This window comes from Amblyomma maculatum, chromosome 9, assembly GCF_055883805.1.
Source record: "Amblyomma maculatum isolate TAMU_Amacu chromosome 9, ASM5588380v1, whole genome shotgun sequence".
NCBI lineage: Eukaryota > Metazoa > Arthropoda > Arachnida > Ixodida > Ixodidae > Amblyomma > Amblyomma maculatum.
The window spans coordinates 74,413,692-74,437,527 of NC_139352.1; the positions used below are offsets into that span (position 1 = coordinate 74,413,692).

General features: G+C 46.9%; 1 protein-coding gene across 1 annotated transcript in view; it reads right to left on the reverse strand.

The window, feature by feature from the left end:
* LOC146179443 (uncharacterized) overlaps positions 1-22,513 on the reverse strand; it is a 49,301-nt gene extending 26,788 nt beyond the window's left edge. Inside the window, exon 1 of the mRNA XM_084579075.1 lies at positions 22,135-22,513. Within this exon, the coding sequence (XP_084435201.1) occupies positions 22,135-22,414 (280 nt within the window). The 5' untranslated portion in view covers positions 22,415-22,513. The remainder of the gene's footprint in view (positions 1-22,134) is intronic.
* Positions 22,514-23,836: the final 1,323 nt, after the last annotated feature.

Genomic DNA, 23,836 nt, shown 5'->3' on the forward strand with positions numbered 1-23,836 from the left:
GTCGCCCTCTGCTACGCGCTTTCCTTCTCTTAGAATCCAGTTTGTTACCCTAAGCGCCCATCGGTTATACTCTCTTCGCACTACATGTCCTGCCCATGTCAATTTCTTCTTCTTAATTTCCACTACAATGTCGGTAACTTGAGTTATTTCTCTGACCCACTCTGCACGCTTTCTATCTCTTAATGTTACAACTACCATTTTTCGTTCCATAGCCCTCTGGGTTGTCCTCAACTTAAGTAGAACTCTCTTGGTTAGCCCCCACGTTTCCGCCCCACAGGTGAGTACAGGTAAGATGCAACTGTTGTTGCATCTGTTGTTGCACCTCCATTACCGATGTCTTTTTGAATACCCTGTCATTGACACCGGAAATGCCATTGTTCCTATCATCAGCACCCATACTGGATGGCAGCACCATCATGATGATGTAAGCACGGGGTGACACTGATTAACTTCAGTCCACGAAAACCGGCCTCATGATGAATAAAAACTAGACAGTGAAACTCTGGCCTCTCGTGCAGTGGCCCGCGAAGCTGATACGTTCGCATCGTCGCGGCCATGCTTACTTCACTCCTGCGAGCCTGGCTGGCTTGAAACAACACATGAACAACGGGAAATAGTCAGGTTGAGAGCCTTAGTGCTGACGCAGGAAAACTCACAACCCAAATAACTTATCCCACGCACAGACGACAATTCGTCGTGGCGCAGCTAGCGATTTTGAGGAAGACTCTATGTTTTTGACTCAAACAATAGCCAAGCTCAATACTGAACCGCTTCTTCCCGACATTCCCTCGTCAGTTGACGTGTTCTAATAAACTAGCGTAGACAGCGGCACCAGCTCTTCCTATCTACTCTACGGTATTTTTTTTTTTTCGATATATGCAGTGATAGTGTACCAACGGTCATGCGGTACAGAAAAAGAAAAGAAAAAAAAAACAACTAGCCGGTAGTAGAACGAATTCCGTGGATGACGAGTGGACGCAACTGACTGAACTTCGTTGTTGAGGGAGAGAGAGATATATATATTTTAATGGCAACAGGAGATGTCTACCTGGTGGTGAGCCTAGCATGCTACTCCAGATGACTTCGTTGTTGAGACACATCGCGTCATTATTGCACGTCATTCTAAAAGAGAGAGAGAGAGAGAAGAAAGAAAGCCATATAGTGTTGATGGGAGCGGGAAAGTGCGTTTTAAAGGTGACGGCGTTCCCCCTCGGTGATTGTACGTTCAGCGTTCAACCATGGCGGCCAATTCACCTCCTGACTGTACCGTCGAGACAAATCGGTTCTGCGTCGGCCCCTCTACGCCCTCCTATCCAACGCCGCGTTGCGCAAGAAAGCGCGGAAAGGAAAATAACCGAGACCGCTCGCTTGGCCGTTGAAAACGCGTGCGAAAAAAAAAAAAAAAGACATTTACTGTGTTGTGACGTTGAAATCCGTGGTGCGTCTCCGTATCGAGGTGAATCGGCCTCAAGGAAGGCAGCCGCTGTTTCACACCGCGCAAGGAGCGGGCCCGTCCATTCTTTCTCCTTCGCTTGAAGGGGGCATTCGCACCCAGCCCTTGCATTCGTGGCCAGACCGTTGTTAGCAATATTGATGGAACGTGCGCGATCGAAAATATACGAGATATGTGTGCGTATATGACCAGAAACACATACGCATGCGCATAATTAAACATGTGGACTGTCTGAAAGTGACGAAGTTCTTTTTGAAACGGAGCGGGAGACTCGATAAATGCCATGGTGCGGGAAGATCAAAGGAAATGATAACAAACGTATCCACCCTTTGAACCATTTGTATAACAGGTTGACTGAAACGGGATGAGAAAAAACAAAAAACGGTTCTGTGGAAAGGAAAGACAGGTTTGGTTTGTGGGGTTTAACGTCCCAAAGCGACCCAGGCTATGAGAGACGCAGCTATAGAGGACAACTTGTTAGCCACCTCAGAATCGGTCAACGAGGGATGTAGTGAACAAAGGAACAAAGAAAGAATCGTGCCCTAGTAGAGTGTCCAGAACAATTTCAGCTAACTGGGGTTCTTTACGTGCACTTCCGCCGCACAGCACACTGGGATTCGAAGCGGTCGATCCAATGTGGAACAAAGTAAACTCTTTCGTCGTCATCGTTCAGTCGTGTCCGACTCTTCGTGACCCTATGGACCATGTCACGCCACGCTTTCCGGTCTCTCACTATCTTCCTAACATCACATAACTTCATCTGCAGTGCCTCGAGGATGCCATCGAACCATCGCGTTCGCTGCCTACCCCTTCTCCGGCGACCCTCAACCTTTCCCAACATCAAATCTTTCTCCAGCGACTCCTCTCTTCTCATCAGATGACTAAAGTACTCTGTACACGAGCGCAATTTTCGCCCGGTCTGTTTAGACATTTTTTTTTGCATCTCCACTCTACGAGACTGTGACATTAGCTCTTCTCGGCATCTCGGTGAAATCAGAAGGGCATAAAACTAGAGCATAATCACATATACGCAAGCAGGGAAGAATAAGATACGAACCGCACAAATGTAAGTACGTTTCACCTGCTAAACATGGTCTACAATCGTTTTCCGTCTCCCGGAAAGCGGTGCGCCGATAACGAACAAATAATTGCTTCTTGTTTCGTTCAATACGTGCACCGTGATTTTGAGGCTTTCGAAGGTCTTCCCTCTTTGCTGAAAAAATGACTCGCCACGTGAGGCGGGAAACGTCGGCGAAGAAACCGTGAGGCTGTCTCGAAAGGCAATGTTCGCGAGCATTCTAAAAAGAAACAGTGGGGAAAGAAGGGAGATGAACGGGAAAGCATAGAAGAGAAACAGTCGGTAATGAACGTTTTCCTGGGGAAGGAAAAACAAATGCGCAGTTGTCAAGTTTGTTTACAGTCAATGAATGAAGAATCAATCAATCAATCCATCCAATCAATCAATCCAATCATATTCCATTCAATGTTAATAGTTATCCCAAGAATTTCATCAATACGTCATGAACGGCAGTCAGTGCATGAAGTGACTACGCTCACGCGATATAGGATGTGCCAATATTGCACTAGCAATATAGTTTTAATGATAACAAAAAAAAATGCTTGAAAAGTTACTATACTTAAAGGCCACAGTGGCTACCGAGCCGTCATATTCAATCCCAGCATTGGCGGCCGCGTTTCGGAGGACGAGAAATGTAAGGTGTACTGTGCGATGTCAGTGCCCGGTAAAGACCCCCACCCCATTTGGTCGAAATTAACCGTAGCCCTCCATTATATCGCCCCTCATAGCGATATTCACTTTAGTATGACAAACCTTATAGAATAAACTTATAAGCAGCTTTACCTCAAACTAAAACAAAACCAAGGCGGAATCGGGGCCCGGTTACCTTTCCAGGACCCAGAATGTCCGACCACCACACACCACGCTATCATACTGCAATTTCTTCGAAAAAATCCCACGCCTAAAAAAAGACGCGCCGGACAAAACGACTCCGAACGCACGCAGGCCGCAGAAAGTTATCGACTTCAATTTGGCACAGTCGTGCGGCGGCCTGCAGTGAGCAAGACATTCCCTCGTGTCCCTGGGCAGCCTCGAAGACCCGCCTTCAGTGTGCTGGCACTGCGAGTCAAGGTTGCCCAGTTTGCGCAACAGAAGCTGAGGGGCGCCGTGCTAATATGTAAGAGCTAAGAAGCAGCACGACTCGCTCGAAGGCGCCGACGCTTTGAGTCGCCAGCGTTCTTGGCGCGAGCGACACGTGTTATGTCACTACGTCACCGGACAAGAAGCTCGTTGGCGATACGTGAAAGGTGGAGGTAAAGGAACAGGCATGTGCGACATTTCTGCTTCCAAAAGCAATTATGTAAGCGTTGCGTTGCGAACATATGCATTAGTGTGCGTAGTTGGCCACTGGGCTTCTTCTACCGGCTGTTACACCAGCTGGAGAATAGCACACAGTGAATTGATGCCAGCTTCTACAGCGCCAGAATTACTAGCCGTGGTTTACTCCGAACGAGCTTTACGGTATCGTGCTCGGACATGTAGCATACCTGGATTTGATTCCTCTTCCTCGTGTACCAGCGAGTGAAACGAAACTCTGAGCCTGTGTGGGCCTTGATGTCGCAATAGCTGCGTGCGGTGTTATTTGGAAGCCATGCGCATACTTTAACAAAAGCCTTGCAGTGTGTTTTAGTTCAGTGTGTAAAAGGAACAACGGTTATCTTTTTGTCTGGTAAATTAATTAAGCTTTAGTTTAAATGGGGAATGCGGTTCACTGCAAATACGTCAAAACAGTGGGTGAAGTCGGCGAAGTTCTCGCCTTGCATATATCAAATGGTCTCCTTTGTAATGTGAATGGTGTATTAAAAATTAGTGCAGTTGCGACCGAAGTAATATTTGCTGCGCTACGCCTACAGGACAGATGCCGTCTTCCACGTCATAATGTCTCAGCGTAGAGGTCAAAGTTGTTTAGTTGAATAACGAATTGTTCTCCAAACTTCGCCGAGTATCAGGAATGGAAGTAAATGATGCAAATTATCATTGTCGGCTCGAAGGATGCTGAATTGTGATTACATCGTTATATATCAGACAATCATACGTCCTTCAGTTAAATACGATCCCTCTCCTCCTACCCATACAGACACAGGCACACAAAGAAAGCCTTAGACAATTTCTTGAACGACACCTTTCTGGTTCAGGTACCGTGCAAAGATTTCTTTGCTTCCATGTCCCGCCGGCCTCATGACGGACGGGACAAGATGTACGATATCACCGACGAGTCTTGTAATTTATTCGGATACCAGCATAAACTCCATAAACTGCTCTCAGAATTCGGTAAGACTTCCTCCTCTGAAATGTACAGTATAATGAAGGCGGGAATTCAAATCATCTCATCTGTGTCGCCACTTAAGGTTACTGAACTCATGCACATATAGTTCCGACATGACTTGCTCTTCATCCATGAACACCAAAAGACGGTATACTACCTCGGCGCTGCTCTGCACAATGCATGTTTTAGCGGGAAGTCGTCACGCTCGGCTGGTGGTGTTCACTGAGTGTCTAACGCGTTAAATCACGTATACAGTGAAGGTAGTCTACGTAGAGTTGACGTTGCTCTAGCTCGAATTTTAAGTGCGGTATGTGTAGCGTGTATGCACGTCACTTGAGTCCAACGGCCATGTTTTATGCAGAACAATGTTGGAAACAGAGCGAAGTTCGCACGCATTCCTGTGTTCGGCATGAATATTATTTCCTTGTTTTTCTTACAGATCAACAGCCTGTATGTAGCGTGCACGGAGGCTGTCATAACTAGCATTACATCAGCGTTGTAGAATGCCGAGGACTCTAAAGCGAGGGCCGCATGGTTGACTATTCACGAAAAAGACTGGTCATCGGTTTGTGCAAAACGTGGTTAGGTGAATATTTTAGTTAATGCTAGCTCTACTCCGCATTGGGGAATTCCCTTAAAATGTTATTTCAGAGTGCATTTTAACTTGAAACAGGAGTACATTTATTCTTTTGATCACTCGAATCGAATGACTGTGAATCGTTGAATGTCTAACAGCCGGTGCAGCTGCTTCCGTGGAATGACTGAAGCAAGCCTATAGCTGAGTACGCCATTAAGAACTACACGTGTAAAAATATCAATGGACAAACTATAGTTATTCAAATGTTTATAGACTCTTGTCTGTGCACATGGTTTCATTCCGAAAACTTTAACGTGGTTCACCTGTATCTGCCGCGGACTTGGGAGACTGAAGTTGAGTTAGGCAGAACAGCTTTCCCAGCGCTGTTTGACACCTAAACCTGTACGACTAAACGAAAACTAATCGGTTCAGAGCATGGCGTGCGACGGCTCCTCTACACGGTAATTGCGTTGGGTTTCTCCGTTCGCACGTGTTCTCCGTGGCTGCCATTTTGGAGAGCCAAAGTCCGGGTCGACGCAGACAAACGCCACCTACCGATCGACCCAACAGCAGAGTAAGTAAGCACACTTTCGGCAAAAACACTGTGCCGCCATTGCTCACACGCTGTTACAAGGAGCGGCGCTGCTCTCGCAGCTGGGTGCGCGATTCTTCTTATATTGCACGCACTGCATGAGCTGACTGCCTGCCTTTGCAAAGTCCTGCAGCGGGCGCTCCAGCCGAACGAGTTCCTGCATCGCTATATGAGCGTGTGCGTGCATTCGGGGAAAAAAAAAAAAGGAGGGGGTACGTCTCGTTCTGCCGCCCACTCCTCCTGTGCGCCTAACCACGCGGTCGCCCAACTACAAGCGTGCCGGGGACGAGATTTCCATTTCTCACGATGGCAGCGACGGAGGCCAAACACTTCGGAAGCGTCGCTGCAGCGGTCGTATATAAGGGCCGTCGTCATACATCAGGGCGGAGTCGAATTGGCGCACAAGATCCGACCGGCCCGGTCATGGTGAGGCGCCTCGCGGAATGGCCCGCACCTTCTCTGGGATGTTCGAGTCTTGCTCAGTTATGAGCGTGAAGCAAACTGCGACGACTTCTAGTTACTTCACAGACTTGGACATACTCTCATTGCGCCTTTTGCTCGTCATATGACACATAGATGAAGCGTCTTCTTTCAGAAAGAAAAGGGAGATGATCGCAGAAAGGTTGGTTGGTTGGTTCATAGGAAGGGAAAGGCGCAGTATCTGTCACACTTGCTCTGTGGACACCTGAACCGCGCCGTAAGGGAAGGGGGAAGGTGGGAGTGAAAGTGGAAAGAGAGAAAGAGGAGCCGTAGTGGAGGGCTACGGAGTAATTTCGACCACCTGGGGATCTTTAACGTGCGCTGACATTGACTTCATTAACAGCATAACAGTTTACTGTATCAATACAAAACTCAATTATTTGCATTCTGCGACGCTGACATCGCAGAATGCAAAGAATTGTGTTTTGTATTGATGCAGTACACTGTTACGCTGTTAATGAAGTCAATGAACCTTCTAAATTATTACCGCCCAAAATGTTTCATGACGGGATCCTCTCATGGGGTGTCATCTAGTTTGGTTTTGTTTCGGTTTAAGAAGTTTCCTTTTGGAGTCAAACTGAAAACATTGGAAGGCTGCTTTTTCGTGCAGCGGCGCGTCGATATTTTACAGACGATATGGAAGTACCTATATTCCGTGGTACGGTACGAGTCGGCGCATCAGACACCATGCTTGTTGGTGTCAAGATCCTGGTTATGCTAAGCTTGAAATTTTCTAGGCAAGCAAAAAGGAACGGAACAGGACGTCGTTAGTCCTTTCCCGCCTTGTTTTACTATGTCTCAATCTGGCCAAAGACAACTAGACCAGCAACGAATCTTCCTAGTTAATAGAAGATCAACTGGAACGAATTGGTTCCTATATTGGCTCCACAATTGAACTTACTTGGTTCTAATTGTGTTCTCACAAGTTCGAATTGGTTTTTTTTTTTTACTGGGTTGACGAATCGGCACGTGATGCAGGCTTATCACCCCTCAACCAACTCCTGCAGAAATAATAAAAAAAAAAAAAAGTTGAGTAAGAGAAAGAAAACCGGATTCTCACTGCATGAGCCAATACCGGCAGCATGAGACTTTCGTTGAAGCTATGCAGTGCGTGTCAAAGGTACCCGTGACCAGGGCATGCGTGCCGGCACCTTTAGAGCATTGTGCTTTGTAAGCAAGCCTTTGTGACATCTGGTGTCCTTGCAACAGTTTATATAGCCTTGCATAGAGAAGAGAAACCTCACCCGAAATCCACACCGGTGGACTAGCGCTGTCACTTTTCTTTATTTTTGTTTGCTGCTGTATTTTTTCCTCGCCTCTCTCGGCCACCTTCTCTATTTTGCATTTCGCCGCGTTTGGGTGGAGGAGAAAGGCAAAAGGCGCCTCTGTAATCTCCGATGTCATCAGTGGCAGATTTGTGGGTTGCCCTGGAGTGGGCGCACACAGTTGAAACATGTGTATCTTCGATTTTTTTTTTTTTTTATGAAAAATTAGATTAAGTTTGTTTATTCATGTGACATTTGCTGTCTGAGGAGAAAAGATAGCCACTCCATTAATTAACTCGAGCCCTAAATGTCAACGCATCTTAACGGAGCACAGACACAAAATTTTCTGTTGCTGTGTTTTCCTCAAATTTACGGAGGGACTTTACGCCTGCCGCGAATGCGAAATACTGAGATGGAACGAGAAACGGATCAAGGTAGATTAAGAGGTAAATTAAGGTGTCTAAGAGGTGCATTAAGGGATGGGTCCAGAGTTCGATTAGGGTGGAATAGCAGTCGTTAGGCGTATACACTGCACTGACTATTTTCGCTCAGGCTTTCTCGGTTTTAACGAGACGGCGTTCAGGCTCCCTCCTACGGGAAATTCGGCCTTTCTCACCGAAATTCACGGGCACGCACCGCTGGCATGTGGTACAGCTGGCAGGGGACATGGCTGTGTGCTAATTGGTCGGCGGGTTTGTGACGTCACAAAACCACGTGTTACGACAGAGTTGGCAGATCTTTACAGAGTGTGAGACGGGTATCGAACCCGGGACCCTTGGATGCCAAATCCCGCTAACGAACTTTCATACGGCTTGGTTGAAGCGGGGCCGACGCATATCTTCGGGTGGTATTTCTCAATATGTGTATGTGAGTGTACACACATCTGTGCGTACACATACATATACTTATGCACATATACTTATTAACATACTTATAAACATACTCGTAAGAATACACATGTATGCTTACGAGTCTATTCGTTAATGAGTATGTGTGAGGTATAACAGAGCCTATTGCTGATTGATCAAGTACAGTAAAATCTCTGGTAAAGTGGACGCACGTGAACGGTGAACACAAGAGGAGCCGCGAATGAGAGCCATATCTGTCTTAACATACGTCTAAAGGTGGCGGTTAAGTGTGCCCGAAATGTTTGGTTACAACATCCGAGTGACAGGTACGAAATGAAGTTCAGTATAATTGATGTGGGGATGAAAAAACTGCTTGGTCGTTTTAATTTGCCACAACGCTAGAGCTAGCCTGTTTGATGAGTCGGAATGACAATGAACTAAGAAGCAGTGATGATATCGCAGTTTATTGATGTCTGATGTAACATGTACTAAGTAACCTTTGACCTCACTGCCATCGCTTGGGTATTGAAACCAAATTAAACCAGAATAAAAAAGTTCGATTATAATTTATTTCTCTTTCGTAGGCAAATACTAGCTCCTTCCATTGCACTGCAGAAAATGCGCGACTAAAATGTGGTGTTTATACTCCCTTAAAAAACTCCAGATGGTGAAAAATTATTCCGACCCTCCCCCCCCCCCCCCCTCCGCTATTTTTTATTACGTTTCTTGCTCTCTTCCTTCTTTCATTCCCTCCTCCTTTTCTTTACTCACGGTGCATTCAATTTGAGCGATATAGCATCTACCGATACTGAGACCGTTTTTGTGGCTTACCTTTCCTGAAGAAAAAACAGAAGACGACAGCAATAGTCGATTCAGTAATCAGTCCTGATACACTATGCCCGGGTAAACAGATGTGGTGTACACACACTCACACATGTACACATACAAAAAAAAATACAAAAAACCTAGGGACCTATTACCCATCCCCGAAGCGAGTAGGCGGCGGCTGTACCGATAGCTGCGTCAATTTTAAAATGAACAGACGTCAAAATAAAAATAGTTCAAACTTGACAGTCCACGCTGCCAACGCCAACGAGATCGGAGAAAGTCTTCTGTACACAAGTCACTGTGTATACAACTGCGTAGGCTCGCGACAATCGCAACAGAACGAGCTCAAGGGCAGAAATGAAGGGCTACAAAAAAAAAAAAAAAAGTCATCCACGGCACCTTCTACTGGCTAGCGCATCCAGTATTTGTCTCGACGAAACTCCCAGTCGACACAAAATTGTCTCCCAAGTGTTTGCCGCAGTCAAACCAACGAGTTGTCCAGCTTTGGCAGTTCGGCGATCAACCTTGGCTGAAGTGTTCGTTTCGAAGAGGCCCTCCTTGGAGCGTACTCATGCGTGAGCGTCAAGATTACTCTTTCGAGTGCACTCTCGACTGGTGAACATAATAAGTAGACGTAGACTTTTGACCCTGGATTAGCCGACAAACATAGGCGCTGTGAGCTTCTGACGTGTCACCACGACAGCGCATCCTGCAGTGCCTGAAAAGCGCCGCCTTCTTGGGGCGCTCGGGGAGAGTATTGTATTCTTGACTGGCGTGGCGCGTACTATCTAAAGCTGTCACCCCACAGAGAGATGCGACGCCCACGTGCTGGATGTACGTGTACCGGCGTGTACCTACCCACACTCTCCCCGTAAACATCACCGTGCGCCGTTTTCGCCCGCAGTTTCTGTGATGGCCTCGCCAGGGGTGAAATAGGAAACTTTAGAGGAAGGGGTGATTACAGTATCGAAGGGTGATTACACCTGGTCCCCGATCAGCCCATTGTATTTCGACATAACTTTCCCTAATATATATATATATATGTGTGTGTGTGTGTGTGTGTGTGTGTGTGTGTGTGTGTGTGTGTGTGTGTGTGTGTGTGTGTGTGTGTGTGTGTGTGTGTGTGTGTGTGTGTGTGTGTGTGTGTGTGTGTGTGTGTGTGTGTGTGTGTGTGTGTGTGTGTGTGTGTGTGTGTGTGTGTGTGTGTGTGTGTGTGTGTGTGTGTGTGTGTGTGTGTGTGTGTGTGTGTGTGTGTGTGTGTGTGTGTGTGTGTGTGTGTGTGTGTGTGTGTGTGTGTGTGTGTGTGTGTGTGTGTGTGTGTGTGTGTGTGTGTGTGTGTGTGTGTGTGTGTGTGTGTGTGTGTGTGTGTGTGTGTGTGTGTGTGTGTGTGTGTGTGTGTGTGTGTGTGTGTGTGTGTGTGTGTGTGTGTGTGTGTGTGTGTGATGCTCGAAAGAGAGACTCCTTTAGGAACTCGTCACAGTTAACCAGCACTGACAAAACCAAAAGAGATGAAAAATTTTGCTGTCTTTCATTCCCTACTTGAGAAGAAACTTAAAAACACTCGTATGTAGCGCGAGAGACAAGATGGAATTACTGGCGTTCGGCTTCGGAACTTTACACCCACGCATACATCAAATCCTTGCAGCCCAAGAAAGATGGCTTCTATCCCGATATCGAGCCTTGAAACTCTTTTTGGACTGCGAAGCTATCGGAAGTAATATTTACTGACGTGTGAAATTATTCTGTGCACCGTATTATCATACGGAGAATTTAGGTCGGCAGTACTATTTTGACTACAGCCACCTGTTGTCGTCTCTAAAGCTTGTTTCAATCTTTACACGACGCGAGTTACGTGACGCTGTCTTCTTGCAGAAATGTTTGCATGGCGTATTTGTTGTCCCACGCTGACAGCCGCGCTATATTTGAATGTGTCCAGACCAAACGCCTGAAATAGTCGGCCATTCTGCATAGCCGGCGCAAACAGTATATCCCCAATGATGTGCATTCAGCACGTGTTTAATAAGTCTGCCATGTTGAAACAAACCACTGTGGACATTTTTTATGAAATACAGTTTTACACTGCGTAGCCTCCATATTTTGCTAGCTTCTTTTATGGTCTTTTTTTTTTTTATTCTTTTCCCCCTGGACGGTGAAAAAGCTCAACTACGCATGTCCCCATATACATTCTATTTTGACATGTGTGTAGAATGTGTAAGGCGACGTACACATGCATGTTTCATGTATCATAGTGCACCACTGTTAAGACAGAACTGCTGTTTGTGGGCACTGAAAGTATTCAATAAATAAACAAATAAAATAAAATAAACAAAAATAACAGTTTGGTTTATGAGGTTTAACGTCCCAAAGCGACTCAGGCTATGAGAGACGCCGTAGTGGAGGACTCCGGAAATTCGACCGCCTGGGGTCCTTTAACGTGCACTGACATCGCACAGCACACGGGCGCTTTGCTTTTCGCCTCCATCGAAAAGCGGCCGCCGAGGCCGGGACTCGATCCCGCATCCTTGGGAACAGTAGTCGAGCGCCGTAACCACTGCGCCACCTCGGCATTTTTTTTTTTCTGTATTGCCTGACTTCGGCACAATACACAAAACCACTTACAGGGCACAATGAGCATTCATTAATACAACAATCAGCCAGGTGGGTTGTGGCGTCGTCACGCTAAAATTCTCTTAGGGTCACTAATGGCTCCACTCTTCCGAGCCACTCGGGAGCTTCAGGAGCAAGTTTCTGAATTTCAATATATCTATTCATGCCTTCCCGAAAATAGATCCGTGCTGGCCATGCGTCAGGATCGCAATGGTATCCTGCCATTCTCGAGCGCCAAATACAGTGGAGGGCCATTAGCATAATAAGGCCAAATGGCACTCCATCCTCATTCTCTACTGGCAAGTACCTAATATGCTGCGAGTCTAATGGAAATTCCTTTTTTAAAGTCCTTTGTAAAATATCCCAAAAATATACCCCTTCCCAACAATGTAGGAAAACGTGGTCTATAGTTTCTGGCTGTTTACAAATTAAGCAATGCGAACCCCAAGGTAAAAATAAATTCTTCCCTTCCAAGAACTTCTTTACTGGCAGTGTTTCCGTGTGTAGCTTAAAGAAAAACGTTTTTGCATTTGACGGCACCTACATCGCCTTCACCCGCTTAAGTACGTCGCGTCCTAATCCTCCACTGTATAAGGCCCTGTACATTGGTATGGGAAGAACTACGTCACACTACAGCTTCTTCCTGCTAACACAAGATAAATATTCATAAGAAAATCGAACAGACAGGAATCGCACACTAGCGACAACTTCTCTGAATTACCAAAAATGCGTCCCGATACCCTTTTGGTCGAGACAACAAAGTCCGGCAGTGCATTTCCGAGCCTTAATTGGCACACAGTACGCAAAAATGGATCTTTTACATCGCGAACAAAAAGAAATCTGCTGACAATCTGTCGTAGAAATAAATGCCCCAAACCCAGTCCACCGTCCTTCACCCGCCTAAACAAACTGGTCCGGCTACCCGGCGGAGTTAAACAAAAATAATAAAGCAGGTCTTGCGGTAAGCGACTATGTATAGGACCTCAAGTTTAGAGTAACTAATAAAACTTGTGGCAGCTTACGCCATGTCATAAAAAAAAAGAAAATCGTGTACATAGGCGTCATATGATACTGCAGGCAAATAACAAAAGCCAGAAGTGAAATAAAAAAAGGATACAGAAGTCATGCACTAATATCCATAACTACTCAAAAGGATGCTACAAAGAAAGTTGGCGCTACATAATGCAAGAAAAAGTAAATGGAAGAAAAATAACTCATCGACAACACTAAGGGTTCGCTAAGAGTTAAACAATAAATGTTTGCTTCAAACTTGCACGATAAGTTCGCATTTTTTTTTTACTTTTTTTTACTCATTCGGAAAGGTTATTCAGCCATCCATTTACCAAAATTCGGTCGAGTGCTTCCCACTATCTGTGCTTACTTTCGGAAGCAAGATATTGTTATAAAGTACAAACCTGATAATGACCGCATATATCTAGACAGAAAACTGCCGAATGAAAGTCAACAGTGATAGTGATCAATTTTATGGCGCGCCATCAATGTAGTGACTTGCAAATGCCTTGGCTTCAGTTAATTAAGCTTGGAACATCCCCTCTGGAGCTCCTACGCCAGTATTGATGGAAAGCTACGGTTAGCACAATTCACTATATGTGTTACAATGATTTGTGCACTGCTCGGACCAGTCATGTCGGGTTACAGCTGAACTAACCGTCCCTGTCATTATATTAAGCAACTATAGCTAAGAGAAAAGTTGCCAAAATGACACGAAATTCGTTAAAAGCGGCAGCTCAAATACGAAAAAAAAAATATGGGTTGGTTCTCAGTTAAAAGAGCGTGGTTGCAGGCATGTTGGTGGGACATCATAAGGAGCGAAACCGCAGAAAATGCAAGGCAGAGACAAGGAGAGATCACAGGATGGTAATCGCCCTGCGTACACCGCCCTGTGCAGGCTCTTTTTTTTGTGTTTTCTACCACTTGAGGACCAGCGCGCATTACGTTCTGCTAACATCGCTACTTCAACGTGCAGAGCCGGGGCCTACGTCTTCTTCCTGCGGAATAACACTTGTCCCCGCGATAATTGTACCGTCCTCTATTGTCTCCTTGCATCTGTCCTGTCGTTTACACGTTTTTTCCCCTTACTTTCTCAATTACTCGCAGTTGAACGGACCTGTAAGAGCATTGTTGAAATACGCAGCTAAGTTACACTTTATACCGAGCGCACATGAGTCGCTTTAAGCCACAGTGATTTCATCGCACTTCTTGAATGCATACCACGAAGAAACGCACGGGCACATTAAAGATCCACAGGTGGTCGAAATTTCTGGAGTCCTCCACTATGGCGTCTCGTAGCCTGAGTCGCTTTGCGACGTTAAACTCTAAAAAACCAACCAACCAAACCAACATTTTCAGTAGCTAATTCAACATGTCGCATTGCAAGAGTCAGGTGCAGACTAGCTGGTGTTAGGGAAGCGCCGCCTTGCGAAAGGTAGAGCTCCGCTGGCGTCACTGGGAAGGTCATTTATCTTTTGATGGACGTAGAAATGGCTGATTGCAGTAATGATTGCGGCATTACTACAGCTTATAAATTATAGACAGCCATAATTTGAGTTGACACACGTGCATTATAAAACCGCATCCCGTGACCATCGACGTGATCCCTGGGTCGCCCACGCGACCCTGGAGGGCACGTCCATAGCGCACCCTCAGCGAAGAAGTGTGGAGGGAGTGGCGAACGGCGTCTCGCAAGCACGGAGAGAGAGACAGAGAGAGAGAGAGAGGCATGCGTTGCGAAACGAGGCCAGATCGGGCCGCACCTGGGTGAAGCGAACAAGACAGAAATTTCGAGGAGCGGGCGCGTCTCTTCGCCGTATCAGTGGACAGGCGAGGCGGCATAAATGACGGTCTGCGCTCAGCGACGGAAGGAACAAGAAGCGAAGGCCGCGAAACGCTGGATGGCCAAGCTCAGCGAAACGGGACACAAGGCTTCCTCTGTGATGGCCGGCGGGAATACGGCTGCCCCCTCAGGAAGTGAGAAGGGGTGGATAACGGTGAATTAGAGAAGAAAGAGAAAAAAGGGGGCGGATTTCGACGACCCGGAGCAGTTGCGCGGGTGCCGATGGCCATCGCGTCCGCTGTGAGCGAGGTTCGCCTCCCAGTCGTCCTAGGTCTCCCAGCTGGGTCTCTGTGAAGAAGCCTCGCGCAGTCAGATCAAGAAGCTGGAAAGGCTTCCGGGTTGTCCGTAAGCAGCGCCTATCTGAGACGCCATCCCACTGGCGTAAGGCTATACGGTCAACGTTCGGTCAGTGTTCGTCGCAGCCGACGGGACGGCGAAAGGTTTCGGTATGAGCGGTACTCGGAGAAAAAAAAGGGCGTGTCTGCAGAAATGCAGCCATGGAAGTATTCCGAATATTCCGTGAAGAATGCGGATAGAGTAGCGTTTGCATGAAGCCGGTTTCGTAGTTGACCGCAGTCCACTTGCTTCTCGCCCCAACTACTATGCTGTTTGCACCACGCTGCTGGACTGGTTGTGATTTACCATTTAGAGGATGCAGACCGGAGTAATTGCTGGCTTAAGGAACTGTTGAGCCCACCACACTGAAGTGCATTCGATACTGACTTTTCTGGTGCTCCGTGACGGATCCGGAATCGGTCTTTGGGAGTTCTCGTCTTCCGTGACTGTTGATCGGTCAAGAAACTAAAAACAGAATATTGCGGCTGAGTTTACCTGCACTTATAACTCTTGCTTTGAAAAATGCCCGTTCCTCCGTTACTTCGGCACAGTAAATAGCAAATATATAAAATTTAATAAACTCGGATCCTGACTGGATTTAAGGCCGTCCCCCTCAACAGCCTTAACGCTTTGGGCATTGACGTGCTGTTGCAATAGTCGTATCGTGTACTGTGGGCCTTGCCGACGATAGTTGCAGACTTTGAATTAGTCGGGTCATAAGTGTATCATCATATGAGCCCTGCACATAAGCAACTACTGTGGTTATAATCTCGGTCGATACTGTCAGCAAAATATTACATGTTGCGCATCTAGCACGGTATTCAGTGCATACATGTACCGATGAATGGGACCTGGTAAGGCTCTTGGTGACACCTACTGAGCGGTAATTGCTGTGACGCACATGCATACACTAAGCCACTACGATGGATATTGGGTCATTGATATTTCGGCCTCTACTTATTCCGTGTATATTCTATTTATTCGTTTTTATATTCGGGTACCACAGGGACGAATACGGTAAGCGGCGAGGGGCAAGTATAGAGAGTTGATAAAAGTATACATTGCTCAATCTTCACAACAACAATGAAATGATTATTCTTTTTTTACGAACGCGATGTACAGAAAAACCTGCATAATACACTCCTATCACAGCGTAAACGGGAGACAACAAAGAGGAAGAACTTAATAATAATAATAATTGGTTCACAGGATGGGAAAGGCGCAGTATCTGTCACACTTGTGTCTGTGGACACCTAAACCGCGCCGTAAGGGATGGGAGGAAGATGGGAGTTAAAAGGAAAAGAGAGAAAGAGGAGCCGTAGTGGAGGGCTACGAAGTAATTTCGACCATCTGAGGATCTTTAACGTGCGCTGACATCGTACAGCATACGGACGCCTCTTCGTTTCGCCTCCATAAAAGAGGAAGAGCTTTCATTTTAAAACAACAAAACAAACAGGAAGATCGTGAATAAAAACGGATGACAGCGAAGATACATGTTTCTGGTAATTAGTTCCCAACATGTACAAATGCCAACAAAAACAATCAATTAGCACACTGATGCCGACACTAGTGTTTCTGACTTCTGTGGTTTCCTTTTGTTCTGCGGGACCTGCTCTAGTTTCCATTGCGTCCCCGTTCAAAGAAACAAAACGCTGGCCGAGCCGTGTTTTTCTTTTCAACTTTGCGCTGTATAGGATGGCCGGCAGTGGAGAACGCTTAATGACAGCGCACAGACAGCGGAAAGTAGCGGCTTTCGTGGCACACGTGGTGGCCCCTCAGGGACTCCCGCTTGCCAGAACAGGTCAGTGTGACAGTGCGCTCGGCGGACGGGGAGTCGCTTCCGTGCGTTAAGCGGGTGCATCTCGCCGGCCATCAGCGCAGCATTAAACGCCTTCCTGAAGACTCCACACCACCACGCGAAAGAGAGAGTAAGGCGGGCGACAGGAACCTCATTTTTTACCCCGTCGACCTTTTATATGAGGAGCAGATAGGAAGGTTATCTGAAGTCGATGCCATCCGCGACGTGAGATTTTGGAGAATCGAGAGCTTCCGGCGATCACAGTGAATTTCCGGGGCACATGGGGGTGGCAGGGAACCAAGAGGCTGACAGGATAGCTCGAGCATACACTACTTTCCGAGCATCCGACGGGTCCGCGGAACTTTTGCCAGCACCCAAGGCATACTCGCCCATACTAGAAAACTATAGAGGAAGAAGAATGCGATATCCCCCACCGCACAGTTCTCTCACCAGAGAGGAAACTGTCATATGGAGACAATTACAGACGGGTTCATACCGAAACCTACACATACTAAACAAAATGCACCCTACCTTATACGCTGACAGATGTCCGTGGTGCTATGAAAAACCAACACTGTATCACATCACATGGGCATGTCAAAACATAGATGTGGTCCCCAAAATTCGAAACCCGAGTGTGGAGCAATGGGAGACTCTGCTGTCCAGCGACCGCTGCGAAGACCAGAAAGGTCTGGTACAGCGAGCCCAACGGGCGGCAGCAGCCAGCGGAGCCCTGGACTGAGGGCAACCGACCATTGTAAAAAGTGGACGAAGTCGACGGAGAAGACTCTTGTGGATACAACAAGCAGACATCTCTGAAGACGTCCAAAAACCGCCAAATAATATAGGACTAAATAAAGTTTTTCCTCCTCCTCCTCCTCGCGGTTAGCTGCGTCTCGCCTCCGCTGGAATTCGCTGTTTGTTTATATTTATTTATCGATAGCTATGCATTTATTCCTGTTTATTCTCATTTTGTATTGATGAGAGCAAGGCCACTAAAATTAAAAGTGTGCAAAAAATCTCGATTCAATCAGGAAATATGGTGCGTATATATACAGTCAGCAAAAATATTACAACCGTCTGGAAAGAGAAAATTTAGGAGGAGCCGATGTATGATGTGCTGTGGGCACAGATGACACCTCTCTACAAGCCACAGTTTCGCATCGTCACTCACTCACTCACTCACTCACTCACTCACTCACTCACTCACTCACTCAATCACTCACTCACTCAATCACTCACTCACTCACTCAATCACTCACTCACTCGCTCACTCACTCACTCACTCACTCACTCACTCACTCACTCACTCACTCACGCACTCACTCACTCACTCACTCACTCACTCACTCACTCACTCACTCACTCACTCACTCACTCACTCACTCACTCACTCACTCACTCACTCACTCACTCACTCACTCACTCACACACACACAAATTAGCTCCGCGCCTTTAGTGTGAACGCAGTAGTCAAAAAAGAACCTCCATTCGTGATGGTGGTCAGCCCACTTTTCCCATTGTGACAAAAACCATCGCTTCTCCGTCTAGACAAGATAATAAGGCTGTGCGACGACGAAAAAACAAAAAAAAAAACAAACAAACAAAAAAAAAGAACAAGCCGCATTTTTCATCAGGTTTTTCACGAGACGTGGTAAGTGTGGTAAGTGCTCCCAGCAGCCATCATGCGGCAGCGATAACGACGAGCGAATGGCCGTTTAACGCCGCCCCTACACCTCCGTTCATAGTTATTGCCATTTTTGTTCGACCATGCCAACTCCTGCCAGGTATGAACGAGACTTCCGTCATTCCAAGCTCGCACAATTTTGTTCTTTTTCTTCTCTGACTTTTATCTTCCATTCCTGCGCCGACAACGCACAGTCGGCTTGTAGACGTGCTTTCATTTGGCATGCATGTCTTATATACGACAAGCTCGATGCAGCTCCGAACTCCTGCCGCACGCCTCCTCCTCCCCCTCTTATTTCTTAGAACGCGGCTCGGTGTGCCAAGGTTGTCCACGCCCCGTGGCAAGCATACGCTTCGCTTCTGAGCTGCGCCTTTGCGGCTCCGCACGCTGGGTATCTCGCGCTGTGCTAGAACCGTGCAGTACTGTGGAGGCTGTCAACAGCCGGGCGGGCCTTTTGGAGGGCGAAGCAAACGGCACTGGTAACACATGATGCTCAGGCAGCGAAAGAGTGGTAATATAACATTTGTGTATACAATCTTAGTTTTTCCCGTACCATCGTTTCTAGCAGTTCAAACCGAATAAATAAATTAATTAATTAACAAACAACAAGCATGCTTGCGACATCTAAAGTGAAAAATATCGTTACAGTATTACTAAATTGACAATATTTGACTAATTCATTAACGCTTCGCACAGCTGGAATGCCCACATGTCTTGGCCAGTTCAGGCGCAAGGTTCATTCAGAACTTGAATTGTGTCCTTCATAAAATAATTCTGTCTACCTCACCTCATAAAGCAGAGAAACTGCACGCAAGAACTAAGACACTCGAAGTAAATCAATAGCAAATTTCAAATAGGTTCCATCGCCCGAAAGCCTGGTTATTAATATATGCCGTGTAGAATTTTCAGTTGCTGCCCCAAGGATTCGTTTTGGAGTGAGTGGCCTTTGAGCATGACTTACTGCGTCTCTGAGGTAGAAACTACGACTTCACTTTGACTGACATGTCGCGAAGTGTGGTTGGTTTAATGCTGTGAGAATGTGAATACTATAGAAATGCAGAGCCAAATTGAATATTATTTTGTGCCCAAAAACTAAACATACTGAATATAGTGCAGTGCTCATGATTCGTGATGAGCGAGGAACTAGAGATGCACAAGCTCGAATAGACCTGGCTCGAATAGCCGGTACCTATACTATCGCATATTGCCGGCAACCGCGACTGACCAGCATACGGACGACAACCAGTCCCTCAACCTTTGATGACGCGTCACGATTGGCTTGCGCCTTATAGGCGCAAGCCAATCGTGACGTGTTCTTGGCACGTGCAAAAGCTTTGTATACGGCGGCTCAGAGTTCGTGCGAGGATAGTGCATTACAGGACCATTTGGTTAACCTACACCAGCTACACCAGTGCAGCAACACTCTATTGTGAGTAAAGGAGATTTCCTACACTAGTGTAGCTGGTGTAGGTTAAACAAATGATCCTTACATTTCACACGGTGTTGCACGGTTCTATCGGGAGACAGCGGATCCGTGGCGGAAGGGGTGCAGAATAACTCTCGTGCAATTTTGCAATTCGGGTCGGCACAATAATAGGAGAGAAAAAAAAAAGGAAAAAGAAAAGTGCCTTTGAGACACGCGTGCAATATGTGCCTAGTACGAACGAGAGGTGGAGGAAAGGGGAGATCACAAAATAAAGAAAAGGGACAGAGTTATTGAGAAATAGGAGGAGAAAGAGAAAATCTGAGAAGTCCGCGTGCGCGAGACGTGATTCACGATTCGAGATTGGAGAACAGGGAGAAAGTAGACAGGCTTCGATGAAAAAAAAAAAAAATATGGAAAGATTGTCTTAACCACCTTGAAACGTCCTAGCGGCGAAAGGGAGGGCGTTCTCGTCTCACGCTTCTGCTGGCAGTAGAATTCTGGTAGGAATTTCTCCGAAATTTGAGCTTTGTATAGTGCACTCTCTGAGAGGCTCTTTTGCTTCGGGCAGAACCGCGATAGCCGTCAAACTTACCGTTACACTTGGGAGAACACCTAAGCGATAACCAGTCAGGCATTCGGATGAACGTGCGACTAATGACAAGCAAACGTCTTCGAGGTAACCACAGCATTCTTGCGTTGTACAGATCATCGCTGCATTTCATGAGACATTCCGATGAGGAAGAAAAATACGGAGAAAGTGTGTGACAGTGAGCTTCCGGAATGCAGGGAAAAACTTCAGGACATTGTTGATAGCGATTGCAACAGGAATCCAGGAGACGGCGTTTTTCTTTTTTTTTTGTCTCGAATAACAGTTTCCAGTTGCGCCAAAAATCGCGACTGATGTAGAAGTTGTGGTGGTGGTGGTGAAAAACATTTATTAGATAATATTTACATGAGAGAGAGAGAAAAAAAAAAGTGGGAGGCAGGCCATAAGGGCCAGCCTCTTACAAAGCTTAGGAGGGGCGTGGCGCCGTTTGAGCCTTATACATTCGCCGATATATGGAAGCCAGGTGACCGCGAGGCCACTTTACTTTCTTGTATGCGGTTATCTCGATAAAACATGAAAGGAGATACTAATGTCTTTTAGTTCGCTTAGGATTCATTGAATATAAATCCCGCGCACTAGCAAGTCCAGAGGTACCGGAATGTGATGATGCATTCATCTTTTCTTTTGCGGCGCAGGAATTTTGTCAAGGAGGAAGCTAATTCATGTTTGTTCTGCTCGAAGAGCGGCCACTGACATTTACGCCAATCATTTAGCCCCAAAAGAAGACGAGCATCATGCCTGCGTAAAACCTGTACCAATCGGAAGACCAGCGGCTACTCTGCGGCGCTGAGGATCGAACCCTGCACCTCAGGCGGATGCTGAAACTGGAAGCCCACCGCTGGCTTAATGATGGTGGAGTAGAGGCGAGTCCGAATATTACACAAATTTCTTGCGAACGTCAACTCCTGTGAATACTGCAGAAGATTTAAAATGAATGGAACCGATCACATCTACAGCAATCTATAAGAGCTATTAGTGGCATTTAAAGCTTCTGCGATGTTGGCGTAATTCCGGGCTAAGTGTACCAGTAAACAGCAACGTCACGCTCACTTTACTGAAGATGGAGACGCAATTGCAAAGTACTCTCTATGAATCCCGCGCTGCACATTAGAGAGATTTAGCTTACCGCGATCCGCCACCATGTTTTCCACTGCGCATGCCCAGATCCCCTTGACGCCGATAGATGGTGCCATATATTGACCTGCCGCGTCGGGACCAATCAGCTTGTGCGCCCCGCCCACGCGCGGTAGAGGGTCACGGTGGCGGATCGCGAATCACGGTAAGCTAAAACTCTCTAGTAATATCTACCGTGTAAGCTTTCGCCAGCCTGTCATGTCCTGCAGTACATTAGTCTGTAAACTAACAAAGCAGCAAACAAGAGTGCGACACACAACCTTCGAAACGTCCAAGATGAGAAAAAGCGCGAACTCACCGGCGTAGCTGTCAGGTATGACGAGCGGCGGGCCAGTGGTGCTGAGTCCCGCGTTTCGGGCGTCGGGCGCCAGGGAGCGCGCGTGCACCTTTCGGCATCGGTAGGCACCGTACAGCACGAGAGGCTGGCTCAGGTCTAAGGTGGAAGGCGAGTGCACTCGCTCAGCAATGCGGACCACCTGCGGCAAAGGCACCCTCCGCACAAACTCGCGAGGCGGGAGTCCGGGCTGCCAGCTGCCGCTCCTGGGCGAGCCGTCCGTGTTCTTCGAACTCAGAGACATGACTGTGGGGACTGTGCTGCCGTCGCTCCCCACACCACTGCGGTCTGACGAGCGCTGCTATGCAGGATAAGGACGATGACAGGGTCCGCGGACGACTCCACCAGCCTGCAGAGAAGCGGGATGGAAATGAACATGTGGAAGGATAGTTGAGGATTGTTGAGACAATTTAACGCAATAGGGTTAAGGATCCCGGGCTACAGAATGTACGGCGTCGGGAGTACGCGGAAACCACGCGCTTGCCTCTGGAAGGTTGCAGTTGGTAGGTGATAAGGCAAAGAACTTATTAGTCGGCGGGTTGTGTGACGTCACATCACCGTAACACATAGGCGAGTTGGCAGGCGCTTCTTACGCAGAGCGAGATAGATAATAGAACTCAAACCACCATGGCCGTTAAATCCCTAGTCAGACACGGTGCTCCTAAGCCACGCAGGCCTGTTCATAATGCTTGATATCTATGTCGGGTGGTTTTTCATATAATGTGGCAATTTACGACTGTGTGCTAATGAGCTTGCGGGTGATTATAGATGCACTAATAAAGTAATTGGTCACTAAGCGGGTAACAAAGTACATATTGATGAGGGGTTAGTATACGCGACCAAGGGCCCGCTAGAGAAGAGCCGCGGATGGAAGATATTGATCCTATCGTGCCATATCCTAAAGGGAAACTGTACGCATTTTTATCGCAACTGATAAAACAGCAAAATCCAATAGTGCAGCACATTTCATGACTTTGTTGCTGCTTGCAGGACAGCAAAAGACACGTCATATTTATTGCCAAGATATTTCGATTGCACATTGCACCTGGACCAATCTAGAAGAAACACTCGGTAGCGATCACAAAATCCTTAGCTTATCCCTAATGATAACCCGTATGAAAAGAAACATTGGCTCTACTAAAATAACGGACTGGGATAAGTTCAGACAAATTAGACCGCCACACGACGGCATCACAGCAGTTGAAGATTGGGTTCAAAGCCTAAAGGATGCTCATGCAAAAACGACCCAGACCATCAACACAACGACAAAAACCCCAGAAGTAGACAGACATCTCCTACTTTTATGGGAAGCCCGAAAAAGTCTATTAAAACGGTGGAAAATGCAAAAATTAAATAGAAAACTTAAAATGAAGATAGCGCAGGTTACGGCTGAAGCACAAGAGTATGCTTAAAGCTCGCCAAGCAAAACTGGGCAGATTTCTGCAATCCGCTGAAAGGTACCCTAAGCACGGCTAATGCATGGTCAATATTAAGAAGCATGATAGACCCCTCAAAAACCAAAACGGCCACAAGAAGAACCCTCCACACCATAGCCCACAAATACCCGGGCACAGATGCAGAGTTGATCACCGCCATGCACAAGAAATACATAGGAGACCCTACTCCGGCTTGCCAAACTTCATATGCGGGTCAACCAAACCCCTCC